Genomic DNA, 15,335 nt, shown 5'->3' with positions numbered 1-15,335 from the left:
GCTCTGGTGATCAAATGGCCTAACACCCTGGCTGTCATGATAGAACTCTCAACCAATAACTGATGGAATGATCCACGGCTGAGCACCAGGTGGAGTTCCAGGAGTCCAATCAGTGAGAGAGGAGGGATTGTATGAGTGAGAGATATTGAGACCATGATTGGAAAAAGCACAGGGACAAATAGCCAAACTAGTGGAAACCATGAACTGGCCCCATAGAACTGGACCAGGCCCTCTGGATAAGTGAGACAGTTGATTAGCTTGAACTGTTTGTGAGGCCCCCAGGCAGTGGAGCCAGACCTGTCCTTGGTGCCTGGGCTGGCTTTTTTGGAGCCTGGGGCCTATGCTGGGACACTTTGCTCAGCCTTGGTGTAGGGAGGAGGGGACTGGACTTGCCTAGGCTGAGTCTACCAGGCTGGGCTGACTCCCCAGGGGAGACCTTGTCTTGGAAGAGGTAGTAATTGGGGGCCTGGTTTGGGGTGGAGTGCTGGAAGGTGAGAGTAGGGAGAATGGGGGAATCCATGGCTGATATGTGAAATTAAGATAAGTATAAAATGAAAATATTAAAAGAAAAAAAAGAATAGCGTGTCTTCTCTCCTATATTGTTCCCAAAGTGTTGTCATGTGAGGAATCCTTGGTTTTATTTAAATTCTAGGTGTATTTTTTTTCTTTAAGAACTGTGAACTCACACACTATCTCATTGCCCCAGGAAGCTTCCATTTCTGATAAGAACAGTGTTCATATCATTTTCATGTTGAAGAAAATGAGTCATGCTCTAGGCTGCTCTCAGCATTCTCTGTTACTCCTCTTTTGTCTGTTGGATTCTAGTGTGTGCTGGTGTGGGTCTCTCTGAGTTTACCTCACATTGAATTAGTTCAGTGTGTTGGAATTATAGTTCTTATATTTTATCAAAACAAGAAGGTGTGAGACATTTTTTTCCAATAATCTTGTCTCTATACTCCAAATTCTTCAATTTCTCTCTTTATTCTCTCCTTGCCCCTGCATTGCTGAGTAATGTTACTCTATCCATTTCTATTATTTAGATTTTTATTTTGTAACCTCCTAAATCCTCTGTGGACCCTGTCTATTGAACTAATAAGTTATGTGGTTCTCTACTCCCCAATTCCATTAGATTCCTTCTTACAGTCTCTCTCCATTTATCTTCACATTTTGCTATTCAGACTCTTGACTTTCTTTAGTGAATTTCCATTTGTTCGTTGCATATCTCAAATGAATGTTGTACAGTCCTGGTCCAGTAGTGTAGTGCAGTGCAGCACAGTGCAATCCTCCCAGGTTACCAAAGTCCAGGGAAAAATGGGTCAGAAGTGTCAGAGTTGTGGGACTTGGAGTTACTGAGCAAACAGGGTGCTGTGATTGGCAGACAGGTGACAAGGGACAGAACCCTCAGGTGACCACACCATATACAACAAACAAAGTTGGTCCTCCTGGAGAGTGGGGTGCTGGGACACCATGCTAACGGCCTTGCATACCAAGTTAAAGTGAAACTTCTGACCTCGAAAGCATGAAATAAAACGTTTCTGTTGTGTCCAACCCCTAACTTTATAGGAATCTGTTACATCATCATTAAAGTCAGTATAACACTGGGGCTGGAGAGATGGTTCAGGGATTAAGAGCACTTCCTACTCTTCCATAGGACACAGGTTCAATTCCAATAACCACATGGTGGCTCACAACCATCTTCAGTAACTTCAGTTCCAGGGGATCTGACACTGTTCTAGGTTCCTTGGGCACCAGGCATGCACAGAAGCAAAATACCCACACACATATAATTAATTAGTTAATTAATATAATTATTATAATATATTTTAAAAACTGGTAATTTAAGCCAAGGTTTCATTTAGCTAATTAAGGTGCATGTTATTGCATATTGGGATCTATCTATGGCATTATCACTCCACCTAATAAAGCAATCCTATCAAGATCTGGGGGCCTGACCCAGAGAAACTTGTAATAAAATGTACATCTCATTAATTATACAAAGCACTAAGTTCACACCTCACTGTTCTAAAAGAGTCGGGTAATCACATCCAATACTATTATTTAAGAAGTGCCGTATGCCGTGTGCACAGAAAATGAGAACCAAACAGATACTGGATGAAACATGAGAATTCCAAAAAGAGTTGGGGCTTCAATCAGAATATTGCCAAGTTCTCAGTGTCTCTGTGACTCAGTTCCCTTGTCGTTACATTCTTTTGTTAAGAAAGCCAAGTGAGGAGACAGACTGTGATTACGACATGCTGAGCTCTAGTAAGAAACAATGTTTGATCACAAACTAGAGGATCCTCTGGGTTCCCATCATGATGAGCACTAACTGATGTTTCCTGCAGGAGCAGCTACATGGGAGCTGAAGGTCATTCAGCCTGAGAAATCAGTTTCTGTTGCTGCTGGAGACTCAGCCACTCTGAACTGCACTGTGACCTCCTTGTTGCCTGTGGGGCCCGTGAAGTGGTTCAGGGGTACAGGGCAGAGTCGTCACCTAATATATAGTTTCACAGGAGAGAGATTCCCCAGAGTCACAAATGTTGCAGATGTTACAAAGAGAAACAACCTGGACCTTTCCATCCGCATGAGTAATGTCACACTTGCTGACTCTGGTACCTACTACTGTGTGAAGTTCCAGAAAGCAGACTCTGACAAGGAGCTTCAGTCTGGGGGAGGCACAGTGCTGAATGTGCTTGGTAAGTACCACTTTGTCCTTCTCATTCCTGATATCTCCAACAGGTCAAAATGTGTCCAAGATTCTGTGAGCAACAAGGAAGAAGCAAGTCTGCAAGTGACTCCTCATGTTCATAGGGTGACTTTATCCCAACTGTGGACCAAAAAAAAAAAAAACAAAAAACAAAAAAAAAACAGAGAAGAGAGGACATGCTATTTGCTAGAGGTCCCCCTTCAAGTGAATGGGGGTAAATCCATACCCTGGTCTGTCTGCATGGCAATGCTTACCTTTCTCAATCTGTCTCAGGCTAGTGCTTCCATAAAAACCCTGAGAACTGAGTGCCTTGTTCAGTGACAGAGTCAGACTTGGCCAACGGCCTCCAGAGTGTACTTCCCCTACTGATTAAGTATTCTCTTTCTCCCCAATCTACCTGGGGCTGAGTGTATGCCAGCTTCCACTCTAGCTGTCAACAGAGATGGCAGTAAGCAGGCCATCAGGAGCTCTTTACCCAAGATGTCTGTCTCCTCCTCCCAAGAGGAAAAACAAACCACAGCAGAAAGTAACAGGGCCAGGGCATGGTGGGTTTGTTTTTCTCATTTTCTCTTCATCCACAGCACACTGGGAGCATTCACAATGTGCCCACGATCCCTGTGGAATCTCTCACCTGGTTTAGATGCTGGCACCAAGCTAGGCCTTTGCCTTAGATCTGTCTGAAAAAGTTTTGTGTCAGGTACCAACTCTCTCAGACACTGAAGGTTCTGAGCAATGTAGGCTTATGTCTATAGGAGTCTCCAACTGGATGACCTCCAATCCCCAGCTGAGGCAACAGGACACTCACTTTGAATTTCCTGACAGAGGCCTGAAGTCTTCTTTTTAGGTCTAGATTCTGAGAATTTTTCAGCATGAAGGACAGTCAGAATACCAAGTCCAGTCTTCTTTGAGATGTGAGCTCTGTGTTCCAGTGCCCTGACTGTGATTATGTAGTCAGTTGTTGCTGAGATCTGGCCTGGAACCCACATCTGATTCTATCTCCATTGAGAAGCCTGATGCATAAGAAATGCTGAGTCGAAACTGCTCAAACTCAGCCAGAATTTCCTTTCATCATCAGCTCCCCAAGGTGTCAAGATGTTCCTCACAGTCAGATGCTAATAGTAGTGATGGGAAAGCTACCCCAATGTCAGCCACACCATCACTCTATGTCAAAACTAAGAACTGTTCCCCTGTGTAAACAAAGCATCATATTCCAGCAGCTACAGATACACTAATTCAGATCCCAGATCAGAAATATTTCATGTGTTTCAATTTGTCACTACTCAAATGGTACCACAGTGGATGATCTCATAAAACCACAGTCCTGACCATAAGGCACACACCATTTGGTCAGGGCCTGCTGAGTCTCAGAGTGAACTAGTTTATAAAGATATCACCCTTTGCTCACCCTTGTGCAGCTGTAGCAAGTCTTCTCAGAACCCCTCAATGGAGAGTGACAGGGAGAATAGCTTCATCCTAACTCGATAGATGTCACAAATAAGGACACTGAAGTAATGTAATGCCTAGGCAACCCCAACCAGCAAGTGGCTCAGATAAGATGCAATCTATAGCCTTGCAGTGATATTTCATCTGCTGTGTCATTTGCCCTAAGGATGCCCTGGATGAGAAAGTACATGTAAGGAATGGAACAAAATACAATGTGCTGTGTGCCACATCTCCATTATATCATTTTCTCCCTAACCATGTGCTATAGGAGAGACGTCACTTCTTCCCTTTAGAGATGAGCCTGAGGTTCATAGAACACACCTGACTTGTGAGCAGGTGAGGAAGAATCAAGAATTGACCAAAACATCCTGACTCATAAACTAACACTGCATACATGGTATATATCCCACAGACCTTATTCCCTAAGCAGCAGCCACAGAATGGAGCTGACTTCTATGCCCAGTCTTGAAAGTATGGTCTGTCCATGGAAGAAGAAAAAAGGAAGGTTCTGACAGAGACTGGGGGCCCTGGAACAAGAACCTCTTTTCTGGAGCCACCTAGAACAACGATTTGGCCTAGAATTCCTCAAGTCAGGTTCTTAAAAAGGAGTCAGAGGCAGAGGCAGGGTTACAGAAGTGGGGACAGTTGCTTTGTTGTGGTAAATGAAAGTGAGGGCACAGGAAATGGCCTCTGAGACACAGCAGGGAAGTGGGGACAGAGTCTCTGTTTCAGCCTCAGTGTCCTCATCTGTGGCCTGATGATAACCATAGACCCTTTAGATATAAAGGCTGCCCCTGTGTATATCATGTGACACAGCAGCTCCCCCCAAACCAGGTGGCATTATGGTTGTAAAACCTTGGGTAACTTACTCTAAATTTGAAGCACGGTTTCCCTTCCTGTACTATATATATACCTGTCTTTACCCTCTTTGTGAGGGTGCTATGACTATCCACAGAGTTGCTGAGAGACTGGCAGCAAGAAGCCATGGTAGAGAAAACCTTGCTCTCTGTGTAGTCCTCAGTTTCCCTTTCTGTGAAGATGACAGCCATGTTCCAGGGTCAATGTTATGAATGAATCCTAGATGGCGATGTCAGGGTCATTACAGGGCTTCAGTAGTACAGTGGTCTGCACTAGAGAGGACTGAGACTATGAGTCTGCATATGGTCCGGCCTATCACAGCAATACCCCCGTCCCTGGTACCAATTTCTTTCTAAATTATGGTTACAATAGCTATGAAGAAATACCATGGGCACATAAGCTCTTACAAAGGAAGACATTTCACTGAGGTGGCTTACAGTTTCAGAGGTTTGACTCAGTATCACCATGGAGCGACATGGCAGCACTCAGGCAGACATGGTGCTGGAGAATAAGCTGAGAGTCCCACATACTGATCCATAGGCAACAGGAAGTGAAATGTGTGTCATACTGAACATATCTTGAATGTATTTGAACTAAGGAGCCCATCCCCACAATTACACACTTCCTCCAACAAGGCCATACCTACTCCAACAAAGCCATATCTCCTAATAATATCCCTCCCTATGAGCTTATGGGGGCAAATTACATTCAGTCTACCACTTACCTCAAACCTATAGAGACATCAGGTGTGCTAGAGTTTAGGTAGCTTGACTTCAGATAACACCTGTTTACAATCCTGATTTGATGGACATTAGAGAAGGGATCACATATATAGAAATACAAATGTATAATGATATTTTCAAATGCAGCCTGTTACACATGATAACTTCAGCACAAGTTATCTACACAGCACGCTGCCTTCCTCCCACTACTCCACCCATACGTGTGCTTCCAACCAGGGAGTGTTACTGTTTGCTCAACAGGCTCACATCTGTGTCTCTTATGATTAACAGTTAGGAAATGAACTACCGTTAGCTTCTTCTGCAGAGGATAAGCACTGTTTTCAACCTCAAGCTAAGTCCACCTGAAGCCCATTTAGAGATGGAGCTAGTGAGCTCTCAATGTTAAATTCAGGCTTGGCACAGACGAGACCTACTAACATGTAGGTCCAAAAGAAAGCAAGCAACCAGGGAAGCAGGAAGGGCTCCAGCTTTGTGGTACCTCTGTGACATCATTTATTTCCTGGGTTACTATGGATGTGAATCTACAAATATTTCCCCTAGATTTGCAAGGTTTCCAGAGGAAGCCAGCAGGAGCAGATGATAGAAAATATAAAATACACTGGTGAATGCCTTCCTTTGCCCAGGCTGAGAATTCTACCTGGCCTTTCCTTTCCTCATTTACTGGTGGGGATCTTTGCCAAACTCTGGAGATAAAAGAATAAAGAATACCCCGGAAGGACCAGGACTAACCCTGCCAAAACAAATATCCAAAAAACAAAAAACAAAATGAGCAGGATAAACAATAAAATTATGTGTCTAGGACACAGGTGTCACCTTGAAGTAGAGCAGGACCTCAGTATGGCTGAAGCTCTGGAATTGATACAAAGCACCACAATAAACAATGAGAATGGGAATAGTATCTGTGAAGGTTCCTCACAATGTTATGTCAACAGTGGTAGCCATCACAATCACATCCTTGTCTACATGCTCCTTTGTAGCAAAACCGTCTCTTCCTGTGGTGTCGGGCCCTGCAGGCAGAGTTAGTCCTGGGCAGACAGTGAGCTTCACATGCAAGTCCCATGGCTTCTCTCCTCGGACCATCACACTTAAGTGGTTCAAAGATGGAAATGAGCTCCCTCACTTCCGAACGACTGTGGACCCCAAAGGAGAAAGCGTCTCCTACAATCTCTCCAGCACAGCCCAGGTGGTGCTGAGCCCTCAGGATGTCCACTCTCAAGTCATCTGTGAGGTGGCCCATGTCACCTTGCAAGGAGGCCCTCTCCGTGGGACTGCCAACTTGTCTGACACCATCCGAGGTAAATGATGCTGAATCCCAGCTCAAGCTCATATCTGTTCAGAATGGTTTTGTCCATACTTCCCAGCATGCATTCATGCACACCATATGGCAGTGGCAATCGTAGACTGTTATCAGCACATTAAAACAAAGTATTTATTTTAACAAAAGTAATTATACCTATACAATTTGAGTCATTTCACTCATTCCTGGTATTTTCATTCATTTTACTGTTGTTATAGCTTTCCCAGTGTACCTGCGCATTGTGCTTATTAATTTCACAGATTATGACACTCACTGTGTGCATCTATGTGTCAGGAGCTGTGTTTAGGGGTTCTACTCTGACACAAATGCTCATCCTGTCCCCAGGATGAACTTACAATGGAGATGGTTCCTCTGTACTCAGCCTCACTTCTGGTGTCTGTCTGTCTAGGTTCTGTCTGTCTCAGCTTCTGCTCGTGCTCTTTCAGTTCCACCCACTGTGGAGATCAGCCAGCACCCATCAGTGCTATGGAAGCAGATAAATGTCAGCTGCCAGGTGAATAAGTTCTACCCTTTGAGACTACAACTGATTTGGTTAGAGAATGGAAACATATCCTGGACAGAAGAGCCTTCTCCACTCAGCGTCAACAAGGATGGAACCTACAGCTGGACCAGCTGGCTCCTGGTGAACAGATGTGCTCATGAGAAGGACCTGGTACTCAGCTGCCTGGTGGAGCATGATGGACAACCACCAGTCATTAAAAATCACACTGTGATGACCAGAGCACATCGCAGTGAGCAAGGTATTGGCACCATGTCTGGTGTGTCTCCACCCCAGCTTCTTGAATGTTTATAAATTTTCCCTCTTTTTTTTTAATATCAAAGGCAGAATTTATGCTTAGTGTATGATAATCTTAATATCTACAAACAAAGTAAAATGTTAAAGTTAGCTTTCATTGCCAGCTTCTCACAGGTCTTACACATCTCTCCATTGATGTGCTGATATTCACAGATATTAAATAAGGAAGACAGGAAGACATCATCTTAGCCTAGCATTCTGTCTCTTGAATGCTTACCTAACATTTGTTATATCCTCATGTTCATTTTCTTCTTTTCAATATCTTCCCTGTCTCCATTCCATTTTACACTTTTCCATGAACATCTGGACCTCACTCAGGGTCCCATGCTACCTCCTGAGTGTAATTATGACAGGCTTCTGAGGACCTGTAGTTTTAGTGTGGATCTGGACCCAGCTGACTGAGTGGTCATAACAGGGGCTTCATTTCCTCCTTTTTTGTTATAAAGGACAGATATCTATGTATCCAGACCCTGGCTTACACTTAGTACACGCAGCTTTCAATTTGACTGTGATCTCTTGCCCTTTATCAGCTGTTGCTGACTCTGCAGATAGGGTCCCACTGTCTCTGATCCCGGGGTAGGGGGTGAATAGATGCAGAACCAGCGACACAAGCTCTGGTAGATTGTAAGCAATCTCATTTATTAAACAAAGGACTGAGGTATTTATGTGTGTACTTTTTGGCAGGCTCTGCTTCCAGCTGCCATGGTGTTTCCTGGTTGGCTCTGGGTCGTATGTCAGCAGTGGTCATCTTGGGGGTCTGGTTTCAGGGCCTTCTGGGTCAGGATACTACTGTGCATGTCAGAGCTCTTTGTTTGCTTAAGGCATGGCCCAGTGCTTTCGGCCTTATCCGCCTCAATCAGTCACCTAATGAGTCAGCATTTTTAGACATGGAATCTAGGGATGGTAAAGCAATAGGGATGTTGAGTTCTTGCCCTGAGACCACGTGATGTGGTCTAATGTAATGAAGGGAAATCTAAGGTCCCTGGGAACAAGGACATCGAGAGTGCATAAGGTCAAATTTCTAGTTAAGTATTTCCTCTTGATTTGTTACTATCCTAGGACTTAGGCAGAGTTAGATAGAGACCCCTTTACATGAATATGTATTATTTCCCCATCATAAAAAAACAAGAGTGGCCATCAACTCCTATGACTTTTTAAAAACATAGGTTTCTTATCATGAAGCCTTTGTTGTGAGCTTTATCTGCTGGATGAATAATGGGTCATCAAATTTTTTTTATATCACCATTAAACAGTAAAGTTTAGAAAGTACCAGCTCCCTTAGAGTATGAACTATAAAGGTGCTACATAATTATACCCCCTGACGGATCTGTCATGTGTGCTCAACACTTCTAAATGCAGTCCCCAGTGGATGCTCAAGTAAATAAATAGTTACATTCAAATCCAATACCATCAACAAATTCAATGAAATTAACTATAATTCACAACAATGACTTTAAATGGACTGTATTTTCAAAATTACTTTATAGACTTCCCTATGTGATACAAAATTAGGTTCTTCAAAAAGTAGCACCTTTCACAGTTAGACCAGTAAAAAATAAGTTTAGAACTCTTTGTCCATTTTTTCTGAGTTTTCATACTTCTGCTATAGAATTTATTAGATGATCATATTGTCCTTTTTAAGTCTAAGTGTATATGCAATTATAAAGTGTTCTTCTCTAGGTATTGATGTGGAAAACTTATCATATCTCTTTCATCAGTCTTTCTGGAAGATTTCTAATATTTTCCTTTTTCAAAAAACTTCTTTAAGTAGTCATATCTATTTTTCAGTTTCAATTTCATTAATTTTCTACTGTTCTCCCTTCAATATTATTATAAAAATTTGTGGAAATAATTTATGGGTCATCAAATGATATAAATGAAATTGGAGTCTTGTCTTGGGATTCTTAGTGCCATTCACTTAAGAATGGAGTCAAAGGATAGGAAGCTCAATGAGGATTTAATTAGAGTATGAAAGTGAAAAATCCCTTAGGCAGGCAAGGTCTAAATCTCATCAGACTCCCAGAGGCTGATAATGTAGAAAAGAAAGGAGAAGCAAAAACAGAAACAAACAAACGAACAAAAATTCCCATGCTGTTCTAGCCAGCACAGAGTCCAGACACATGGTGAACAACTGGTGGGGAGGGAGCTGTAGAAAATACTACTGCAGCCCATAGTACCAGAAAAAGCAAGAGAAAGATAGGGAAAAAGTGGGAAAAAAAAAAAGTTGTCCCTTCTTAATCAAGCCTCAGAAAGGTGAACTTCACTGCAGCTCAACTGGGAAGAACTGTACTGGGGGAAGGAATGCTGGGAACAAAAAGAGCAGCATCTCATTAAAGGAACAATTAATTATTCCACCCCTTTATCATGACTTATGTGTAATTTGGCCTTCTACAGCCCAAGTTGAGATTCTATTCTCTTGACTCGAAGTTTATTTAGGCTTTTGTTGCTACTCTCAGGATAGTATTTCCTTTACCCAGCTTGCTCCTGGTTTAGTTTGGCCTTGTTGGGTTCCTTAAGGTAGGAGGCAAGTCACTTCAATGCTTGATGCAAAAGAATTACCTTTCTATGGATAACTATTGTGTGCTACTTTAATTTAAACTATTTCACCTCTACCACAAGCCCTGGGAACAATGACCATTAGTGCTGGGATCTTCAGTGCCAGACACTTCAGTAATCAAATTCCAAATTCTCTTATTTGAGCGTATTATCCAGACGACCTTTCCCTATCAGAATCCCATGGGAGTATTCTATAGTGAATGTAGGAAGGCAGGCCTTTCCAGAACACTGTGATATTAACACAGATATAAAAGAGCCTGTGTAACACAGGGAGCCATGAGATCATAGGGCAGGGACAACAAAAGACACAGCAACTCCTCAGAGAGCTGGAGCACAGGATGGCCACTGAGAATTCTTTCAGGCTGGAGAGGAGGGAAGAGACAATAGAATTCCTATCTCAACTCCACTGCATGAATTTAGTTAGGTGTTTGCTTCTTCCTAAGGCACTATCAAGACCATATTTAATTCTTGTTTGTTTTGTCTTTGTTGTTGTTTGTTTGTGTTTTCAGGCAATGTTATAGTTTTATTTTAAACTCAGGCAAAGAAATGTATTGTTTAAATCACCATTCCAGGACACACAAGGGAAGTCAATTCAGGAACTCAAACATCACCAGAGAAACAAATGCAGCCTTACGATATGCTGTGTGATGCTCACCTAGCTTTCTTTACTATTTTTACAGTGTGGAGCCCTGTGTCTAACGAAATGTTGCCACCCACACTCAGACTGGTGCTTACCATCTCAATCAACAGCCAAGACAATGCTCCACATACTCACCAACAGCTCAACCATATCTACACAATTCCTTAGCTGAAATGCTCTTCCTAGAATTCTAGGTTGTGTGAAGTAGACATTTAAAACTATCTGTTACAGACACTGTCTCAGGAAACCTGAGCTAGTAAGAACTCACACTTCGGAGCCTTGTTTCTACCTCCCTAGTGTTAGTATTATAGGAATTGGCTAAAAAACTGGTTGGCTGGTTGTTGTTGTTGTTGTTGTGCTGGGGATTGAACCTAGGAACCCAACCTAACCTTACATCTTAGGTAAACACTACAATTAATGCACAACCTAACCTGCCTGTTTCTGTTTCTAAAACCAAATTTTAATCTTTGATTAATTTCAAAATTAGTACTACTTCCTGAACAACAGACAAATTTTAGAAGGCATCTACACTGGGATGGACATGAGCTGTATGATGGCTGAGGCACCAAACCATGACATCTATTCTGATAAACTCATCTATAGAATTTTTGTCCTTCATCTGCATGTTTTCAGCAAGTAGCTTGATTAGGCTGTTTACCACTTCAGCAGGCTGCCTTACTCCAAGAATCTGGACTTTTTCAGGATTCTTTTATCTAAACAAGGCATTCTGTTAAACTCTTCCTCTCAATGTATCATCTTCTTGTGCATTACCTCTGCACAGTTATTCCTGGGTGATTGAGAGACTGAACTTGTCTTTTCCAAGGACAATGTTCCAAGGATCATCCTAAATACCATCAGTGAGGATCTTCTCTGAATCCCACTAACTTTGTGACCATACCTACAGATCAGATTCCACATTGTAGAGGAAATAATAATCCTTAAACCCCAATAATTCATTCTAGATCAAAATATGAGTGACCATGGCCCAGGAACACAGATATAGGTCACCTCAAAGGCCACTGTGGAAGATCTTCTATGGAATTTTTGTAGGAATAGAACAAAGGAAGTCGTAAGTCAAGACACTTTTGCAATACATTTGTGGGAACATGGAATGAATGGGTTATAACACAGAGAAGAACCCTGCTAGAGGTTTCAGATGTTATCAGATGGCATGTTAATTAAGCATCAGGGTTGGTGGAAGCTAGTGGTCTGCTAAGTTAATACATTCTAAAGGAAAACTAATCTTCTGCTTGTACCTTCTGAATTATTAACCTAATGGTCACAAAGCTGTTATGTTAGGTACAGAGGAAGGCAATGTATGGATATTAAGAGAGCTGAATATGACCCAAGATAATCTGGCTCTGGACCTGCAACATGTCACACTCTCCAATTCACTGAATTTCAAAAAGCTAATAATCATTACAAAAGGTTCAGTTTGAAGGTTCAGATTCTTTGTAAGAATTTTTGTTTATAAAACCAGGTGCTATGTGGCATTGAGCATAAAATCTTATCCAATCTCTCTAGAAGGGAACCTTCTTGACCTATCTCAGAGCCAGTGGGTAACTTGAAATCTCTTCACTCTATCTTCTGCTTTGAAGTATTGAAGCTGGGATAGAGCACAGATTCAAACTCCTCAGAGCTTTAATGTACTTGGGATTCCATAAATGGGCCAGGTAAAGATCTCTGATGACAAACTCTTTGTATGCTCTGTAATCGTTCCTGTTACAACTTGATTTCCAGAACTGAAGACGTCAGATACTGCTGAAATCCTTGTAGCTGTGCTCCTTGTACCCAAACTGCTACTGGTAATTGGTGCCTTTGCCATCTACATGCATAAGAAGCAGAACGCCTGACTGTAAGTTAGGAGGGCTGGAGGCTGTATTAGTTACTATTCTGTTGATGTGACAATACAAATGATGAAAACAATTTACAGAAGAAAGGGTTTATTTGGCCATACTGTTCCAGAGTCATATTAGTCCATCAAACCTGAGAGGCATGAAGAAGATCATGGAGCTAAGAGCTCACATCCTTGTGGAGAACAATAAACAGCAAATAAACTGGAAGTGTTACAAGGCTTTTTAAGATCAAAGCTCACCTCTTGTGACATACTTTCTCTGGCAAGGCTGCAGTGTCTAAACCTCTCCAAACAGTACCATCAACTGGGAATCATGCATTCAAATATCCTAAAATATAGAGAATATTTCTTATTCAAACCACCAGGGGGTTATCAGTCTTTGGACTAACAAAGAAGGGGCAGGGGCAGTAAGAGGGCCAAGGCATTTGTGAAACATTTTTACCATCTGTGGTAATGACATCTTGCTGAGGATCCTCGGGAATCTCTTGGAACCTTTTGAGACATGCCAAGCTCCCAAGAAGTATGTGTGTCCTTCAGGAAGCTTTCAGTTGAGGATCAGTAAAGGCATCCAAAGAGGCCTAAAGGAAGTGAAGCACATGGACACTGGGGAGGATGTGGGGTATTGCCTCACTGTCCCTATTGGTGGTCACCACAGAAAGTAGAAGGCTAGGATTCATGGGAAACAGCTATCTACATTATGGACCAATTTTCAGAAGTTCCAAAGACCAATAAGGGCTGTTTCTGCTTTGGTCTCTCCATGATCATAAAGAATAGACTCAGAAAGACTGACTCAGGGACTAGGCTGAGATGACACTTTTGTGACATGGGCACCACATCCACTCAGGACAGGAGGAGAGCAGTACCAGAAACATTGCAGCACTCAGGTACAATGCGTACATGATGAAAATGGTATTGAATAAGAGGTGATTCTCCTCAGCTCTTCTCTTCATTCTGCCGTATCAGACCATGAGTATCTGACATCACCTTTTTTATAGGTGCTCAGACTACAAGAAGCTGTGGAAGATTGCTCCGAATGCCTCCCTTACAAGGACAATTCCATCTTAGAATTCCCTATTGTTCCCCCATAAGCATTGATAGCTCACAGTTCTGATGCTGTTGTTATTGGATTCTATTCTTGGGGTTTCTTAATCTCAGTAATAAAAGAATTTAAGAATGAACTCAAGTGAAATAATCTGTCAAGTTTTGAGGGAAAATTCCAAGTTCAGGAAGGTATACAACTCAGCAACTTCACAGAGGAGGAGAATGGAGGAATAAAGGGAAAACATACTCATGCTGTTTAAGAAGACGTGGAGATCAGACATGGTGAGCAAACTTCCACATGGTGAAAAGGGGGCATTTAGAGAAAAAGTAAGGAAGCCTAAAGTATCAGAAAAGGTATACTTAGATTCAGCCAGCATCCAAAATCCAAAAGAAAAAGACAGACAGAAAGAAAAAGCAAATGTTGTTTAGTCTGATCTGGCCACACTGAGTTAGACAGACCCACTTGAACCTCAACATACCATGTAGGCACTGCACTGGGTAGTGTTGATGGCTTTGCAGCTGGGATCCCACTGTCTCTGATCCCAGGGTCGGGGATGAGCAGATGCAGAATCAACAGCACAGACTTTGGGAGGTATGTAAGTAATCTCATTTATTAAACAAAAGGCTGAGGTATTTATGTGGATGCTGTTAGTGGGCTTTCTCTCTATGGCTATTGTGGCCTTTCTTGATTTGGCCTTGGGTCTTACATCAGCAGTTGTCATCTTCTGGGTCCAGTTTCAGGCTCCTCTGTGTCAGGACACCACTGCGCATGTCAAAACTCTTTGTTTGCTGAAGGTGTGGCGGGGCGCTTTCAGCCTTACCTGCCTCAGTGTAGGGAGAATTCTGAGAAGGAAATGTTTAGTATATGAATGAAGGGGAAATTTTGTATTGTTTTGTTTTTTGACACAGGGTCTACTTTATAGCATTGACAGTCTGTATATTGCTAAGTAGACAAGGCTGACCTTAAACTCATCAAGATCTGCTTGCCTCTGCCTCCTGAGTCCTGGGATTGAATGTGTGCTACACCCTCATACCTCTGTAGAAAAAATTTTTCTTCCTGTTTCTTTAGTGTGGTTTAAGAGGGTCCGTTGTCGCCGGGCAGTGGTGGCGCATGCCTTTAGTCCCAGCACTCGGGAGGCAGAGGCAGGCGGATCTCTGTGAGTTCGAGGCCAGCCTGGGCTACCAAGTGAGTTCCAGGAAAAGGCGCAAAGCTACACAGAGAAACCCTGTCTCGAAAAACCAAAAAAAAAAAAAAAAAAAAAAAAAAAAAAAAAAAAAAAGAGGGTCCGTTGTCCTGGTGATTGAACCTGACCACCTGGAATGTTAGGTCTTCACACAGTCTACAGATTCTGTTCTCTTAACCATGAGTTTTCTTTAA

At 42.4% G+C, this 15,335-nt stretch overlaps 1 protein-coding gene across 2 annotated transcripts; it reads left to right on the top strand.

Annotated features, from left to right (window-relative positions):
* Nucleotides 1-2,217: 2,217 nt before the first annotated feature.
* On the top strand, nucleotides 2,218-14,094 carry LOC131903371 (signal-regulatory protein beta-1-like). 2 transcript variants are annotated; one of them, XM_059253911.1, is made up of 5 exons: nucleotides 2,218-2,696; nucleotides 6,729-7,046; nucleotides 7,495-7,809; nucleotides 12,802-12,916; nucleotides 13,912-14,094. In XM_059253911.1, the coding sequence occupies exons 1-4, from the start codon at nucleotides 2,333-2,335 to the stop codon at nucleotides 12,912-12,914; spliced, it is 1,110 nt and encodes a 369-aa protein (XP_059109894.1). In that variant the 5' UTR covers nucleotides 2,218-2,332; the 3' UTR covers nucleotides 12,915-12,916; nucleotides 13,912-14,094. The 2 variants fall into 2 exon arrangements, with proteins under 2 accessions (XP_059109894.1, XP_059109893.1); XM_059253910.1 differs by lacking the exon at nucleotides 13,912-14,094 and having other exon boundaries at nucleotides 2,219-2,696; nucleotides 12,802-13,150.
* The last annotated feature ends 1,241 nt before the right edge of the window (nucleotides 14,095-15,335 follow it).

The sequence above is a fragment of the Peromyscus eremicus genome, chromosome 2, assembly GCF_949786415.1.
Source record: "Peromyscus eremicus chromosome 2, PerEre_H2_v1, whole genome shotgun sequence".
NCBI classification, from domain to species: Eukaryota; Metazoa; Chordata; class Mammalia; order Rodentia; family Cricetidae; genus Peromyscus; species Peromyscus eremicus.
The sequence above is the reverse complement of the archived record's forward strand: the minus strand, read 5'-3'. Positions and strand labels throughout refer to the sequence as shown.

Excerpts from the sequence above, each read along its gene's own strand:
- LOC131903371 (XM_059253911.1), top strand. The coding sequence starts at position 2,333 with ATGTTTCCTGCAGGAGCAGCTACATGGGAGCTGAAGGTCATTCAGCCT. Across the intron at positions 2,697-6,728 it reads CACAGTGCTGAATGTGCTTG|CAAAACCGTCTCTTCCTGTG; the intron begins GTAAGTACCACT and ends GCTCCTTTGTAG. Across the intron at positions 7,047-7,494 it reads CTTGTCTGACACCATCCGAG|TTCCACCCACTGTGGAGATC; the intron begins GTAAATGATGCT and ends GTGCTCTTTCAG.